This window comes from Ctenopharyngodon idella, chromosome 17 (genome assembly GCF_019924925.1).
Source record: "Ctenopharyngodon idella isolate HZGC_01 chromosome 17, HZGC01, whole genome shotgun sequence".
Lineage (NCBI taxonomy): Eukaryota > Metazoa > Chordata > Actinopteri > Cypriniformes > Xenocyprididae > Ctenopharyngodon > Ctenopharyngodon idella.
The window spans coordinates 30,908,656-30,927,393 of NC_067236.1; the positions used below are offsets into that span (position 1 = coordinate 30,908,656).

The 18,738-nt window shown below is 36.0% G+C and overlaps 1 protein-coding gene across 2 annotated transcripts in view; it reads right to left on the reverse strand.

Moving 5' to 3' along the window:
- Window positions 1-18,738, reverse strand: part of prkd3 (protein kinase D3) — a 74,096-nt gene that overhangs the window by 22,927 nt on the left and 32,431 nt on the right. The window contains exons 3-8 of one of the 2 annotated variants that reach the window (XM_051868390.1): window positions 15,169-15,307; window positions 6,758-6,889; window positions 2,908-3,065; window positions 1,053-1,242; window positions 876-947; window positions 604-787 (exon numbers count right to left, since the gene is read on the reverse strand). In XM_051868390.1, the coding sequence (XP_051724350.1) occupies window positions 604-787; window positions 876-947; window positions 1,053-1,242; window positions 2,908-3,065; window positions 6,758-6,889; window positions 15,169-15,307 (875 nt within the window). Of the gene's footprint in view, window positions 1-603; window positions 788-875; window positions 948-1,052; window positions 1,246-2,907; window positions 3,066-6,757; window positions 6,890-15,168; window positions 15,308-18,738 lie in introns of both variants that reach the window. The other variant, XM_051868389.1, reaches the window with a different exon arrangement.

Genomic DNA, 18,738 nt, shown 5'->3' on the forward strand with positions numbered 1-18,738 from the left:
ACAGACTACTTGACTCAAATGAATATAAATGTCAGTGTCGCTCCATATCTCCCAATATTATGTCTTAATAAGATGATATTTAAATTCTTAAATTCTTTTATGATCAAAGCTCTGTAGTTTTTATTGCATTGCATTACGTTTATATAATGCCCCCCATAGAACATTTAAAGCTTTTAAAATGGCTAAACTTGCATTTTTTCTTTTAACCTCTTTGTGAACCTATATAAATGAGTTAAATTCAGGTGATTCACTTGCATCAATAATAAATCAATCTCAAACGTTTGTGGCAACGGCATTGTTTATTCCTGCCTTGTAAATGTGTTAAATTAAATTTATGATATTTTTCATAACAGTCTCTTAACCGTCAGCATAGTTTAATTATGGCGACTCTCTCATGAGAAATGAAATCAGTTTGAGAAGTGAACTCTGACGCTCTCCGTGTTTTATGTCAGACGTCTTCAACCCTGCTCCTGGGGACCATAAAAAAAATGGTCCTACAAGTTGGAAACCCTATTTGATTATAGAATTTTCATTTTTGGGTGAACTATTCCTTTATGCTTTAACTCAACTCTTCAAAAGATATTTATTATTCAAAGCATATACCTGATGGTCTTCACAGGTTCTTCATCTTTCTCGCGGTCCATGAAGGGTGAGTCCATAAAGAAGATCTTGTCTTCTGGTGTGGTTGGTTCCTCTGAATCATCCAGACCCCGACTGCTATCGCTGTTCACATCACTGCTGTCTACTTCCATCGTGGTATCAGAGTCAGGACCAGGGCTGGCTGGCTCTGAAAGAACATACAGCATACTTATGTGAGGATTTTTAATGTCAGCACATTTTATCATTTTAATAAAGAGTGTCTGAAATGACCATACCTCCATTGAAGACTCCAAGACAGTCTTTCGGTACCTTTGAAGCACATCGCTTGTGGCAATTAAATTTACAGTCTGGTGAAGAAAAAAAAACTCTGTGATAACTTTTTTTTTCCCCCCTACATTTGACTAGGCATATTTTCTTTATTGAAAAGAGTGAAGGAAGACAGCGATACACACCTTTGCACTGCATGCCCTGGCGGAAAAGCCCCTTGAGCAGCCGTTTGCAGTACTGACAGATGGTGGGACGGGTGTAGGTGTGAATCACAAAGGTGTGAGGAACCTTCACCCGTCCCAGCACCATCTTCTCCATCCAAATTGGCCGACCGCTCCATGACGGTATCCGCTTACCTGGCTCCTGAAGGAGGCGCTGCTGCAGTGGAGAGCAATGTAATATAAAAACAGGCTCAGAAAAGAATACTAGCTGCAGTTCACATGCTGTGCACAGTACACATACTGCAAACCACAGAAAAAGTATGAGCAGTATGGTATGATGAACACGCACTCCTGTTCAAAAGATTGTATTATTATTATTATTTTCTTTTTTGAAAGAAATTAATACTTTTATTCAGCAAGGATATATTAAATTGACCAAAAGTCATAGTAAAGTCTTTCACGTTGTTACAGAATTTTTATATATCAAATAAATGCTGTTCTTTCTATCTATTCATCAAAGTATGCTAAAAAGCATCACGATTTTCCACAAAATTTTTCTTGAGCAGCAAATCGGCATATTAGAATGATTTCTGAAGGATCATGTGATCCTGATATGATACTGATTTGTTTTTCACAGCACACATTACAGTAACAGCATTCCAGAATGGCAGCTTAGATTCATTACTGTAAATAAATAGAGAACTGAGAACTTCATTGGGTTCTTCTCGTTTCAAAACTGACCACTCAGTTAAAATAAAACCTGTTCAACCACAGATGGCTTTGCAGACTTAGATGATTTTTGAGACAGACCTCATCAAAATGGAAAAAAAATAAAATAAAATCTTTATCTGATTTACCTTAATTTCATTTGAAAATGACCTTTTCTACAGGTCAAAAACTTATGTAGAGAAAGTTTCATAAAGTCTGAACTGCTGCCAGCCTGATTCTGTTATATTTCACAATGTACTCTTGCTTTAAATACACCTGCATGGTTTGGTGTGGACAGCAAATACAGTGTCAGGCCCTCAAGAGGTGTTTATTTTAAATAAAATAAGCATAACATTAAAAGGGAAAAGAAAGTGTCAAAGGGAGATATTGTGAGACAATTAAAAGGGACATACTGTCCTTGCCATGTTTGGGTTTGGGCTGATGCAAGGCCATCGCTTAAACAGTATTCATTCCGTTGCATAAAATAGCAAACCAAGTGTTATCTACAAAAAATGATAAGACATTTTCTCAGAACTTACAACCATTTTGGTTAGTATTCTTAACCAAATATTTTGGATTAAATTTGGGAAATATATTTTAAAAAGCGTGTGTCCAGGCGTTTGCCGATGTATGAAGTCAGTTCCCCAAAGGTTTACACAGATAACCTATAATATTTAATATTTTTCAAAAATAATAAATAATTTATAATAACCCTACTAAATGCCACTTGTTTTGATTGCATTGTAGTGTGCTATGGAAAGATTTAATAAATAAATCCAAATTATATAAAATTTTGACAAATAAGAAGAAGTCACAAATGTCGAAAAAACAAATAATTTTGTTTAGAAATTTGGTAAATATATTATAAAATATATTGTGCCCAGGTATCTGCCGATGTGTGAAGTCAACCCCTAAGGTTTACAAAGGTAAACTATAATTTTTATAAATATTATATATTAAATATACTAAATGTATATTAATGTATTATAATAAAATTCATATTTATTTTATAAATAAATAATACTTCATTTATAATAACACTAATAAATGGCCATTGCTTTGACTGCATTGTAGTGTGCTATGGAAATATTCATAGATTTCAAAACAAATAAATAAATTGCATGAAATTTAGACAAATAAGAAGTCACAGATGTCAAGATTCGTTCCTCACCTCTTCTAGGCCCACGATAGCATGCTCGGCTGGAGCAGAACGAGGAACAGACAGCGAAGGGCCGGGCAGAGACACATTGGAAAGACGTCTTTTCCTTACACCGCTACAGTTGTTAGGGATCTTAAAGGCGCATCGCTTGTGATAGTTCAGGCCACATCCTAAAAATCCACAAAGAAAGCTTTAGTGCTCAGGGTTAGAGTCAGAAGTTTAAAACAGGAATATGATTAGGGTTCAGGTATAAGGTAAAGTAGATAAAAATCGCACAAGGATAATTTTATCAGAATTTTACTCTTAAACTCCAGCAGAGGGCTCCCCTTCTCTTTTCAAACTTACAGACCTATGGGCACTTAAGCATGTTTAGATCCTCCTGAGAAACCAAATGACTCTCCTGAGGACTGGGTGGGGACTTTAGATCTAAACTTCATGAGGTTTTTTTTTTTTTTTCACAACAGTCTAAAGCGTAAAGTGTTTTAGCATGCCTCTACATATGAACAGCTTGTATCCATCAGTGTGGCTTCTTACAACTGGAGCCCATAATCTTCATGCAGCTTTTGAATGTCACATCCAGCGCTTGGCAGAAACACTGGGTTCCATTCAAACAGCCCCTGATTTCAACTTCAAAGCTAGACTGATGGCAGCACTGACACATCGCACCGCATGCCTGAATCCATCGCCTCCAGTCAGACTTAATCAGAGATCTCTAAAGTAGATTCCAGCATTTGAGCCAGACTCAATAAGAACACTCTGAACCAGAAGAATCCTTTGATTCAGATCACTTGTTCTTATGTTGTTGTTGTCTTCTTGTGTCAATATTCTGTTATGTAATTTAACAACTCAAACTAAAATGATTTTAATTGAAAAGAATTTCTGTTGATGTTAATGACAAAATGCTAAATGACAAAAATGTGTGTCAAACTTTAACAGACAAAAGCATTAATCATCCAATTGCTGCTAAAACAACTTTCACTCTTTTTTGGATAGTTTTCCATAAGATGGAATATGGACACCAGGATTCACTCCCATTTAGACACAAGGGCATCAGGGAGATCAGGCACACAGATCACTCGTTCAGCTCATGCGGGGCAACCCTCAGCAAACAAAGATTGGATTACTTAAATTCTTTCTAAATTTTTCTTCTTTTATTAATAATGGTAGTAATGATCAGCGAAATGCGACCGAGGGCAGAGCAACATTTTGGACAATTTGTTCAATCAGAATGAAATCATTTCGATTGATGAATTCGAACGCAGTGTTTACATGAATGCTAAATTAACCTACACTAGTCCCGGTGCCAGGACACATGACTTGGGGGGGGGCCTTTTATAATTCTTAGGGGGGCTTTCGTAAAAGGGAAGAAGGGAGAGGGGGGGTGTTGTCCTTGTGTGTGTGTGTGTTTGGGGGGGGTTGGGCTCCCTACTTGTTTATTTACTCATTTATTTCATAAGCACATGAAATGTGAACATGGCGGATGGCTTACGTATCGCGGTCCATAGTAACAGCCGCTAATGAGGTATCTATGTATTTTAATTGCTGATGTCATCACTAGTACCGCTCTTCTTCTACTTCACTTTCCTTTTTAAACTTCACTATCGCCACCTAGATCTAGGCATACAGAATGTATTACATAAATTACTAGATTCTGTAAGTCATCCCGGTATTTTCCTCAGTTTTTGAAGCATTTTAAATGATGAAACTTAGTAAAGGGTAGGGTTAGGGTAAGGTTTAGGGTTGGGGGTAGGTTTTTGGCTATAATGATGAGTCTGTATTAATTTAATTGTATAATTTATTTTGTTTTACTAGCTGTTATTTCATACTTCATAAGATTCGAAAGCAATATAAGTTAGCCTTACAAACATTTCATACATAAAACATAAAATAATTTACTTCAAAAGATTGTTTTGCTTGTTTTTTCGTGGGAGGCATAATGGGAAGCAGACAGACCCTTCTTGTTTCTATCCGATCAAGTGTTTACATGCCCCATCAAACGGATTAGGAAAGGTTTATTCCACCTCTCTAAAACCAATTTATTCTGATTGAGGTGTTTACATGGAGCATTTTCATTCTGATTGGACATTTAAACCAATTGTTATCGGAATACAATGCAATACAATGGAATACAATGTACAATACAATTACACTCCATGTAAAAGCACCCATTGTGCTACGATTAGCTTATTACCCATAGCTGTTTTTTACACCTGGTTTTAGAGAGTAGCTTATGTTCCGTAAAGTGACTATTATTGATAAAGAGATTTCAATTCATATGAACACGGATATGGGAGACCGAAAACAAAAGATGTTATGCATAAAAACCCAGATATACTTCAAGAGAAATCAAAGAATGAACTAATGTGACATCATGTAGAACAAAATCAGGCCAAAACAAAGTTCTTTTCAAGAGTTCTAAAGAGCTTGGCATGCAAATTTTCCAGAACGGTTCACTCCAGCTAGTAAGCACCTTCAAACTACCATTGGTTCATGGCCATGACGTAATATATATGTGCTCTGATGCTTCACCTTCTTTGACGTGGAACTTTTCTCCGGCTCATTACTTCTGTTCAGTCCCTCATGCTCAGACTCGAGTAAAAACATGAACACACTGGAGAGCTGCAATAGCCCCCCCATGTTTAATACAGTAAAGCTGCTTGCATAAAAGAAATCTCTTGTATAAAGTGCTATATAAATAAACGTGAAGTGACTTGACTGGAGTGCTGAATTGCAGAGCTTGTGCAAACATCCACATCGCTATGATCAGATGCTTTCTTAACTGCTGATTTCTCATATGTATTGCATTTATTTTTGTTACTGAGTGGAAAGCGTACAGCACATACTTACATATTCATCTAAACACCGCTGACGGGATGTTCGCTAACAGTATACCACTGCTGAGGTATTTCAAAGTTCTTTTATCCCCAAACAAAGAAAAAAAACTTTGCTGTGAGTATATCCCTTAAGTTTGGTGAAATCTGATGAATATGAATTTGCATAACGGGAAAACACAAGACCAACAGATGATCTAAATGGCACAGATTGACCTCTTGGCTCAATACAAATACACAAAATTCAAAGCTGCAGGCTTGCAGTGTTGTGGGAAACTGGAGTAGATGGTGTATTTTCACATTCTGAATTTAATTGTATTATTTATTAAAAACACAAGCCCTAGTTTGTGATATGTCCTCTTCATTGTGGTGTCTGAAGAAATTTTTCATGCTCAAAAAAAGTCTAGCGAGAACATGGCTTAAAAAAAATATATATACACATTAAATATATGACATTAAAAAATATGTATATATATATTTTTTTCACCTGTATTATCAGTTATTTTTGAAGCATTGAAAAGGGTTTTAAAAACTCAAGATTCTGAATTTGTTTTAATAAACAGCATGTTATTATAAATATGCAAAATATATATATATATATATATATATTTTAGGTAATATTTAAGTAAACGTTTTCAAACATCTTGTAACAAACAAATGTAACATGAATTTACATGCCATCCACCACTCCATGCACATGTATTTATATCAAATATATGTATATGTTTAAATGTTTATATTATATGTTTGAATGAATGTAAACAGTATAATTTGTCAAACTTCAAACTTGAATAGTGAATGCCTGTTGCGATGTTTAATATGAATAAATGTGATTCGGTTAATTTACAATATGCAAGTGTCTTTTAACTGTTGTGTAACCCATGGTGGCGATATATATATATATATATATATATACACTAGGATCAAATACTAAAATCATTACTTTCATTTTTCATTCACATGCTTAAACAATGATGAAACCTTTCGGCCAAATATTTCTTTGGAATATATATTTCTTATATGAGAGCTACCTTCACATTTGAGGCCCTGCCGGACGAGTCCCCACAGCATCTCTCCACAGTAGTCGCAGAAGGTGGGCGCTTTGTAGGAGTGGACGTAAAGCGCGTGAGGTCGGATCTGGAAATCTTCCACTGTAGCTTGAGCTGGAATCAAAATGCAACTTAAAGTACAACTCAGACAAAGAATGGATAATGCAACAAAACACTGGACAAAATAATACAAATGAAAAACAAAAAACAAATGAACAAAATACAAAAAAACCCAAAACAAAACAAAAAAATCAGCATTAGCAGCATATAATTAAGGGTCTAGCAGTCATAATGTTTCATAACATTCCAAAGAACAATGAAACTACTTGTTTTATGTGCTTTTTAAAAACTGGTCCAACCTTTTTTTTAGTCAGCGCTCTACAAATCAATGGGAGATGAGCAGTCTGATCTCCTGAAGGCAAAATCGCAGACAAAACTACACAAGGCTGTCCTTTAGTTTGATTCAAGGTCAGTGATTAACTGATGTGACTCAGACTGGAATGAATCCATTTAGATAATTCATGAAGTATGATTCAGAGGCTGAAAGAATTGAATATCACTTCATGTGTATAATGAGAACGTGAACATGTAAGCCTGTGGAACAACACTATGCTACAAATGTGTTTCTACAGTTCCTGTTTAATGGTTTGTGGCTTTCTCTTAATATGCGACAGCTAAGTGTGAATCGCACACACTGACTGTACTGGCAATACAGTATGACTGTTCTTGGCAGAGCCTGAGGTTTAGTCTGATACACACAAAACATTAGCACTTCTGCACTGTCAGTTGTTCGGTAAGAAAGCATCTGCCAAGGACATAAAATACACTCCTAAAATGAAAGTATAAAGTCTGGAAACATTTGGTGCTTGGCAAAAAAACATGCAGTCTTCCCGTTTCAAACAAGCAGAAAGAAACAGTGCCCTAGATTTCTGTCACAGGTGGATGGTATCTCTTAAAATTACGAGCAACTAAAAAGCAACTTGTTCTTCCATTGTCAAATACTGTAAATGCAAACCCTGTTTTTTTTAATTCACTTGACAGAGTACATTTTTCCCTCATTTTGTGGCATAAGAGTGAAACATTCAGTAAGGTCAGCGTGACAACCAGCAATCCACAAACTAGTATGTGACATCAATCCAATATAGCACCAAATTCACTTTGTAGTGATTTGACGGAATGGGAAGGAGGTGATCTGACTATTCTATTCTAAAGTACAGAAGAGCACTTTCGGGTCATGATTTTGGACCAATGTTGGTTTTTGAAAGTGTGCTGAATTTTTTTATGGCTTGTAATTTTGTTAGTGATGGGATTTTAAAGGAATAGCTACCCCCCAAAATAATAATTATATAAATAAATAAAAGTATATCATTTCTGTCATTATTTATGTCTAGTCTAAAGGCGCCTTTCCACTGCAAACACAGAGAAGTGGTTTAAAAACCACAAAGCTGCCTTTACCCCAGGGCTCTATGCTTACATTTCTTTTTAGGAGCACTTGTGCTGCTAAATTAATAAAATCTAGGAGCACCTTCTGATCAATGACAGACATTAACCTTCCCACTATGAGGCGATATTTAATATTACTCATTAATATTACTTTATGGGCAATTTTTTTTAATTTAATTTTATTTTTTACCTTTGTAAGGGCATTTTTTAACCTTATTAAATGTGTCTTCTTCTTTTTGGCATCTTTCATGTCAAATTCATAAATTTATAATTTGAGTTCAATTTATCAGGAAGAATAAGTTACCATTCAAATGAAATCAGTATCAACAAAATTAAATTTTGCATTCCAGGTGGCAGAGAAGAACAAAATGGTGGCATTTGTTTGTTAAAATTGTTCTTATAATTGTTGTATAAACTCAGTATTACATTTGCAAACTGCCTTTATAAAGCTGTCACTCGTCTCAGTTCATCGCAATCTCACAAACTTCCATAATAATCAATGAAGTTGTGTACAATGCACGATGAATCTCTTATTTACATAGAGTCTGTACTTTGTTATAATGAGAGGATTCGCGAGCTTGCACAACTCAGGACTGAACAAACTCCGGTTTTGTGAGCAGTGAGTGGATTTTAACTTAAACACCTCTGATTGGCTGTTGTGTTCAAGAAATCAACAGATATGTCTGTGAAAACGCTTTTTACTCCAAACTCACTTCACGACAGTTGAGCATCCTTCTGTGAGATGATGTGGCTACTAACACAGAATAAGGCAGTCGTCTGTTTATTAGTCATGTTTAATCAATCAAAGCGTTTCAATCTTCTGTTTATTCAGCTACAGCGATTATGATGCATGTTCTTCTGCGGCAGGGCATATTTTGAGTTTCTGCGCAAGAGCGCCCTCTGGCTTTCAGATGGAGAAGCATTTACTACTTATCACAGCATTATAACAGCATTATTGCACATTAAATAATCGCAGCCTTTGCCAAATCGTGTGCGATTTAATCGTGATAAATTGTGCAGCCCTAATAGGCTCCATTGCACAGTGAGCTGTTGCCATGCATCATATTTGTCATCAACTCTATGAAATGTCAGATGACCTATGTAGGACTGGGGCGGGGCAAGTGCATTTATTGCGTTAACAATTTTATTAATTGATTAATTATGAAGATGTTCCAGAAGTGTAAATGTCTTGAAAATCATTCAGATGTTTTTTTTTTTTTTTCCATGTCAATCTTCTTTGTACAATTATGATTCTTCAATTCACTGTTTGTCTCCATTAGAAGGCCACATCTTCAAACGTGGTTTATGACCATGGTCTTCTCTGATGTTAAGATATAAACCAAAGGAACAAAGAATCTAAAACTTAATCAAACTGGGTAGCGAGAAAAAAAAAGAGAGAGTGCATTCCTTTTTGAACATCAAAGAGAGAAAGTAGAACATTTGAGCTTGCAGTGAATCACATGGCAGGCAGCAGTCCAGAGCACTGGAACACAGGCTCATAATGAGGCATTCATGAAGACACTACATACATTATGACAAATGAGGAACCCGGCATCTCAAAACTCATCTATTTGTCTTCAGGCAAAAAATCCAAACACGTTAATGAACTCTAAGCTCTTACTCTTGTAAAACCGGGTAGAAACAATACATGCAGTCTTTTAGATCTCCTTCAAAGTCCTCTTCAGAAACTGTTTCAGGAGTTCCTCAAATAAAGTGTGATCTGTTCCACTGCTGAACTTGAAACCGAACCAAAACACACAGCTAACAGTTTGAAACTCTACTTGAATTCACAGCACAAGGAAGGACAACACTGTCTAATACAGCGGATCCTGTCGACACACGATCTCAGACAAAAGCTCACAGTGATAGGCGTCCTGCTGTTCACTGAACCAGAGCTGCTCTCCACAAACCCTGTTTCTTCTCAGCAGAAGCACGACCATCACCTACTGCAACAAAAACAAGCTTTTGCCTTTGAGCTGAGCGCCAACAAAAAGATGCAGAGTGTTTTATTAGCACAGCCGATGGATGCAGGGAAGAGAAAGACAAGACAATATTGAGGGGCAGTGTGTGAAAGAATATTCATTTGTTTTGTCTAAACCAGAGGTTATCAACTAATGGATCATGGTCCAGATCTGGACCCAACACTGGCTCTATCCAAACCATCTTAAATAATTTCTCATAACGGTCATTATATTAAACTATACGTTTAACGACGCACAGAAGTGGCATACATGTATTTACACAGGATTCAATGAATCAGACCCATGTCTGTTACTTGTGCACAGTTGAAAGAAAACAAGAAACACACTGATAATAATTTCATTATGTAAAGACAGCTTTAGAGTAATTCCTGTTTGTCTATTTGCCAATTAAGACTCAAAGGAGAAATTCTCAATCTAATCCCGCATATGTTTTATCAAATGTCGGTTTATTTATTTCTTTTGTAATAATTTGTGACTCTATACTGGACAAATCAGCAGTCATGAGCCGCTTTTTTTCACCGTCGGAACAGGAACAGTTCCTGTTACATTTCCACTTAAAGAATTAGTTCACCCAAAAATGAAATTTCTGTCATTAAGTACTCACTCTTATGTCGTTTCAAACCCGCAAGTCCTTAGGTTCATCTTCAGAACACAAATTAAGATATTTTTGATGAAATATAAGGTTTTTTACCCTCCATAGACAGCAACAAAATTACCATAATCAAGGTCCAGAAAGGTAGTAATGACATTGTTAAAACAGCTGACGGGACTGCAGTGGTTCAACTTTAATGTTATGAAGCAAACAGAATACTTTTTCTGAGCAAAAAAATAAACAAAAATAACAACTTTATTCAACAAATTCATCTCTACCATGTCATTCTCCTACTCTATTTTCGTTGCAGCACTTCCAGGTTCTACATCAGAACGCTGACTCAGTATTGACCGGCCAATAATGAGTTGGGTAGAGAAGAAATCATTAAATAAAGTCGTTATTTTGTTTTGTTTTTGCGCACAAAATGTACTCTCGTCTTCATAACATTAAGGTTGAACCACTGCACTCACATGGACTATTTTAACAATGTCTTTAATACCTTTCTGGACCTTAAATGACAGTAATTTACGCTGCTTTCTATGGGGATAAAAAAAAACCTTGGATTTCATCAAAAATATCTTAATTTGTGTTCCGAAGATGAACAAAGGTCTAACGGGTGTGGAATGACATATCATTTTAGATATAAATGCTGATGTCTATGTTACCGATCAAAATAGAATAAATCACCTTTTGAAAGTAACTGGGTGCTTCAAATAACGACTGTATTGATTGCACTGTTACGCCACTAGGTGGCAACAAATTGCTGTTAAAAATGTAACTATCACTGAATCATTCTTTCAGAAACAAGTCTTTATGAATCCAACTTACAAAAATATTCTGTTTTACCTGTCTGGATCTTACATGTGTGTTCAAGCATCTTATTTGTGTTGAATTTGTGGTAACACTTTACAATAAGGTTCATTAGTTAATGTATTAACTAACATGAACTAACCATGAGCAATACATTTGTTATTGTATTTGTTAATCTTTGTTAAACTTAGTTAATAAAAATACAGCTGTTCATAGTTAGTTCATGTTAGTTCACAGTGCATTAACTAATGTTAACAAATACAACTCTTGATTTTAATAATGTATTAGTAAATGTTGAAATTAACATTAACAAAGATTAATGAATGCTGTAGAAATGCAGTTCCTTATTAGTTCATGTTAATGTAGTTAACTGATGTTAACTAATAAACCTTATTGTAAAGTGTTAGTGAATTTGTTGAGATTAGCAGTGTGTTAAACTCATTTTACAAGCATAATAAACACAAAAATGACTGTTTGAGTTGAGTATTGTGCATTTTTTCCCCTTACAGCTATTTTTTTTTGGTTGTTTAATAAGTTTAATGGGACCAGAATCAAAATTGAAATCGGAAAATGTCTTACGATTCCCAACCCTACACATAATTACAAATGAATGGCAAGCAACACATTGAATTAAACTTGAAATTTTGAAGTATAAAGACTGAATAAGAATCCAGTTCTGGGAGACCGCTTGGGATTTTACACAGAATAGTCCAGAATACTGGCTTGGAATCAGTCATGCATATTGTGCTGATTTCCAGTGCTGGACACTTGAATGTGTGTTTGCCATTGAGTGAAGAGGATGTGAGGAGCAGGTGTGCTGTACAGCTCCCATGTGAACACCACCGACAGGAAGATCAGTCTTCATTCAGCAGGCCTACACAGGATGTACAAAGCATTCTGCATGGGAACAGAGATGAGCTCAAACCCTCAGTGGTGGAAACCTACTGTACTAAGTGACAGCAGAACTGGATAGTCCTAGTTGCAATATATTTATTACATAAATGTATCTGACAAAGTCACTTGTTCTTGTCAAGTAAACAGAACCCTTGAGCCAACATGACTGACCATAAATCTTTTAACACATGGCTCTGTACATTGAGCATGTGGTAAAATTAGAAAACTGATTGTGATATGTGGTCTTAGGGGAATTGGTCTGCCTGTGTTAACAGGCGTTTGAAGGGAAACCACCTGAAGTTCACATTGACTAGATTAACATGGGCCCCTCCATCTGGCACACATGTGCCATAACCGACTACAATCTAATCACAGAGTGAAACTCATCTGTTCTGTTTGACAGAGATGCGAGCAATATACAGCCATCAGTTTAACCAGCTGCAGCCTGTAAAGCTAGTCATTAAATAATTTAAAGAAATTAAATCAAGTGAAGATAACCTGTAGGGTTTCTGGCTACACTACAAATTACAAACTAACCAAGGAAGCTACTGTACGTATCAGGCTCTTTTGCTAGGGATATTTTAAATGGTATTTTTATTCCCAGAACCTGTTTAACTAGAATTTTTTCACCATTCTACTGCTTCTAATAAAATAGTTTGTTATTTAGTATCTCCCCAGCACTGTACATATTCACTACAGTTCAAATGTTTGTGGTTGGCAAGAATTTATGCTTTTAAAAGAAATCTCTTAAGACTATGGTATGGAAGCTTGTTTATGCCACAGAATAAAAAAAATAAATAAAAAGCTAATAGTTTTTATCTCACAATTTTCACTTTTTTTTTCTCATAATTGCAAGTTTGTATATCACAGTTATGGCATTATTTCTTAGAATTTTGAAATATAACTCGCAATTGAGAGTTAGAAAGTCTGAAATGTGAGATAAAGTTGCAACTACCTTTTTTGAGTTTTTCTTGCAATTCTGGGTTTATATTGAGTTTATAAACTTGCAACTGTGAGAAAAAAAATGTCAGAATTGCAAAATATAAACTTGCAATAGCAATCCTTCATAAATCATTCTAATATACTGATTTGATGTGCAAGAAACATTTTTTTTTATTATCAGTGTATAATTCTGTGTAATATTTTTGTGGAGATCGTGATAAATATTTTTAGGATTCTTTGATAAACAGAAAGTTCAAAAGAACAGTGTTTATTTGAAAGAGAAATCTTTTGTAGCATTATAATTAGCCGTTTTCACACTTCCGGGTTTTTGGCTTCCGGAATAGCCCACGCCGGGTAAAAGTTTTTCCGGTAACAGTGATAGATAGCCGAGCCTAAGAACCAGTTCGGGAATCATAGTCTTTTTACGAATTAAATGTCATGAAAATGTTTGAACGGTCTTGGTGATTTATTGGTGAGACTACAGAGCTCTCATTAAGAACTAAATGTATGAACTAATTCGAAGTGATGGTGGTTAAATTGGTTATATTCTCCATGTCTGTTTGGTGCGGCTGTGCATTATCACACTCCATGTGCTGTAAACACAGTGACTGCGTCTCAATGTGCATACTATCCGTCCTAAATAGTATGTGACATTAGTAATATTCAATACTATTTAGGGTGGATAGTATGCACATTGGGATGCAGGGAGTGTTTTTCGCGACGTGCTGGAGAAATGATCGGCTGGCAGCTCCCTTATCATGCAGACCTGATCCTCTGATTCATAATGAGAAGCTGGACTGCTCGCACCCTGGATGTTTCTGGATACATATAAACACTTCTGTCATCTCTCAATGATATTTCATCTCATTCACTCATATTTTCCTGTCATCTTAAAGTCTGTAATATGCACAGTATTACAAACCCATAGTATTGTTGCTGTTGCAACATTAATGCAAAGACTGATAGTTGTATACAGTGTGGTGTTGGAAATGAATTATGTCTTAGTTTAATCATTTTAATCGGTCAGGATTAACTATAACATATGCTTGAATGCGGGATTTAATGACATGAGATTACATGCTATATATTTTTAAAACATATTAAACTCACAACAACATTATGTATCTCTCACGACTTTATATCCCGCATTGAAGCATATATTGGGAGTTTAGTTTTTTATATGAATAAATTATATAAACAATGTTCGTTGTATGGTGATGCCAGCAGGGGAATTTCTGAATGAGTAGCTGCGTAGCCTAAACTGTATGACAGCTGGTGAAATAAAACCACCCGCCAGTAAATTCGAGCAACGGTCTGAGTGGCCCTATAAGCTACAAACAAGTAGAAAATATTTTTTTTGTAGATTATACGACAGCAACTTGGAAAACAGACAAAACAGAAAAGGTAAGAAGTGATATTTGAGGAAAGAGCATATAAACCTAATAGCCGCAGACCCATAGAGGAACTAACTTTACCCCACGTCACGTGATTTCCAATTCTTGTGAAAAATTTTAATCAATTTAATGTGTTCTTGCTGAATAAAAGTATTAATTTGTTTAAAAAAACAACAACATTGCTGACCCTAAATGTTTGAACAGAGGTGTATGATAAATGGAATACATAAGAATTTTATATATGAAATTTATAAGAATGGTAATGGTGTTATTTTAAAGTGATACTTTTTTCTCATACAATGCATATTATTAAAAAGCACAGCTAGTACAACTCACCAGACAGGACGACCTCAATCAGATCTCCCTCATGGATATCCTCCGCCGACGTTAGCCGCTGGAGGATGTTGTCTGAGTTCAGATCATGGCGGAAGAGCAAGATCTTATCGTACAAGCCAAAGAATCCACATTCTGGGAACTGAGGAGGGGAGGATGGGATATGTTATTAATAATCAAATCAAACATCAAAAAAGCTTCTTTTCTTCATCGGAACTTTTCATTTCATATTGTAAACTTTTGAGAGTATCTATCTATCTATCATCCATCCTTCCGTCCATCCATCCATCCATCCATCCATCTATCTATCTAGAGAGTGTTGATATGAAAAGAACAGCATATGAAAGTAGCATCGGCATGTTGCTATGGAAAATGATGGAATATTAGCAGTCATTACACTATAATATCTGAGCACTCAATGCCACACACGAACAATCAAAATCAGGTATTCCAGAGATCCATATAATGATGTGTGATGAATCCTAATTCCTGTGCTAGAGCCAAAGACAATATGACAAGAGAGGGAGACAGAAAGAAACATCCAGGCCCTGTTTTTCAACAATGGCTCCCCTCTAAGGAGATTACTAAAGCTAGGAGGCATGCAGAGCAGAGTGGAGCAGAGCGCCTGGAATATTAGCCCTGCAAAGAGTAGGTCTGTAAAACATCTGTTGAAATCAAGCCCACAGTGATGAGTCACACTACTGTTCTCCACTTCCTCCACCACAGCTCTTCTCCACGTGGAAAAAATGCCAAACACTAAAAGAAAATGACTTGCAAGATAGAGAGGGCTAATAAACCTTCCTTATATGACCTTTTTTATTTCTTTGCATTTTTAACATGGCTTTGTAATGGAGGTCAATTAGTAAAGAGCTGTACAGGTAAACCTCAATCCCCTAGAAGCTGTGGTCTTTAGCGTCCTTGTTAACGCGCCCACCTCCCATGCCAGTGACGCTGGTTCGAATCTCGCTCGGAGTGGTGCGATTAGGACCATTTACATTGGTGCTGTGACCCAGATGGGAGATAGATTTATGGGGGTGAGTGTAGGGAGGCCAGCTAGTAAAGAGTTGTGCAGGTAAATCTCACTACTTTGGCCTCAAGAGGCGCACTAGCGACTGACGCTAGAGGCAGTGGTCTTTAGCGTCCTTGTTAACGCACCCACATCCCATGGCGTTGACGATGGTTCGAATCGGAGCGAGTGCGAGTAGTTACACCTAAATATACCCATAAAAACAGAGCAAATATTGAAATATTTAATAAAACCTACAAAACAAATACACCGTAAAAATGATTTTTCGAAATTGTAAATAAAGCAAAGATTATTTGAGTACTTTTTTTTACAAGCAAATATTATTTCAGCCTTCCTTTATTTTTAATTCAATGTGTTAACTTGCTTTTTCTTTAGAATTATTTGTTAAAATTTACTAGCAATTTTCAGCTCCATTGTGGTCAGGAATTTGAGCAATTAACCTGGTATATTAGTTGGTACTAGTTAAGTTAGTGAACTAAATTTAGAGGAAAGCATAAACATTCCAAAGTGGAATAGTCACACAGTCAGAGGTGAGAAGTCCTGTCAGGATATGGTGATCACAGCCAATTCTGAGGTATTTCCTCTTATCAAGAAACACCAAACACCCTCCCATTCAGAATATTTCACACTGACATGTCCCTGGTGTACTCTGGAATCTCTGGGATCTACATCAGGTCTTCTTTAAACTTACAGCTTTTTGGGAGCATTTAAAGAAAGAATCATTGAATATGTCAAGCCAAGTTGTATTTGTGTCAAAATGTATTTATGTAGTGCTTTTTACAATACACATTGCTTCAAAGCAGCTTCACATCAAAATCATCATGATGTTAATGTTTATAAAATCTTAATATCTTCATGCTTTATAGTGGCATTTAGCAGATTAGAGCTGGGTAAGAATATTTTGCGACAATGCAAGCAATCAAGCAGTTGAGATTTGCTATATAGTATATCTTGCCATAATGCAAGATATTCTGTATGTATGAGGATAAAGATGGACATACTTGTATATCTAACTTTATATAAAGAGCTGGGTGATAATATAGCTACATTTTGCGACAAAGAAATAAATAAATCAAGCAGTTGAAACTTATAAACTTATAGTATATATTGCTTTACATGAATGTACTGTATGTATTGGAATAAAGTTGGATATCATATATATCATAAGCGCAGTCTGACATTAATGACAGCTGAGATCCCACAGTGTGACATGAGGATAATGTTTGTACAGTATGACAAGCAACAATCGTAAAGGACTACTATAAATTGCACAGTGTGCACCTGGCTTTACCTTAAAGGCGAAAATACCATAGAGGGTCTGTGTTCATTCAGGGTCCGTGTATCATTTGTTCATTCGTTTTTTTTATTTAAGATTGAAAGTAGAACAATGAGAAAACTGCATCTTTTTCATTTTTCCCCCAAAAACAGAACCATTTCACCATTTGTATTACTCCACTTGCAGCATTTCTCACAGCGAGTGTCATGGTGGACGAGCAAACCCACCATAATTTTACAAAAACTACTGTTGTTGTGTCACGGAATGTAGTTTTAATAGTTTTTTAGGCGAGAATGTAGATGTTTAAATGTCAAATATGCGGTTTATTTATAAAGATAGCACCTAATTGAAAATTTGGTTCAACGTTTTCAGAGATGTGAGCTCCAGGCCGTCAGCGGCCGTTCAGCGTTCATGTACTCGCTGAGAACAGCTTTATCTCAGTCAGTCCTTCAGGAATTTGCCACTGACTATGATGTAGATAAAAAATAACTAAACTCTTGGTTTCATATTGAAAGTGAAATTTCACGTGAAACAAATATTAGAATAAAGAAATAGGACATTGTGATTGGTATGTACAGTATTTTTGATGTAGATGTAGAAATATCAGAAGAAATCTTTGTAAAGAGGACCCATTATCCTTTTTTACATTTTCAACTTCTTTTCGATCTACTTAGGCTTACAAAGCTTTTGAGAAAAGCAGCCCAGAGCGTTACTGGCAGACTGGGAGGAGAGGTGCTGTAACAATGAGTTTTTTGACCATTCAAGCATGAAAACCAAACAAAAGACTTTGTAAAAAGGGCATAGTAGCCTCTTTAACACTTTTAATGTTAAAAGAGAAGTATATCTGTTAATTTTATTAAATACCAGCATTCTGTGTCTCACACATTTCCATGAATATTGTCTCTCTGTCTAGCAGGAAACTTCTATATTTTTTTTTCAAGAGTTTTTTGTTTTTTTTAACCAAAACAGTTCTTTGGAGTTTGCTAGCTCTCAGGAAACATTTCTGAAGCCTTTCACAACAGGCCAAATGGAAATATTGGATATCAGAAATGAAAGATGGTGGAGAGGAAGAGAGGGGGAGATAGGAATAGATGGGTGAGGATCAAAGATGCCCCTTGGTGAAGGGTCTGGATGGGGTTACGCCTCACTGCCAACTAACACGTCTGAAAAAATCCATGTGACACAGCTGCTTCCCGGCTGGGTCCCGACACACAATGTACCTAAAACAATACTGCTCATAATGCCAGGGCCAATGAAACTCACGGCCACT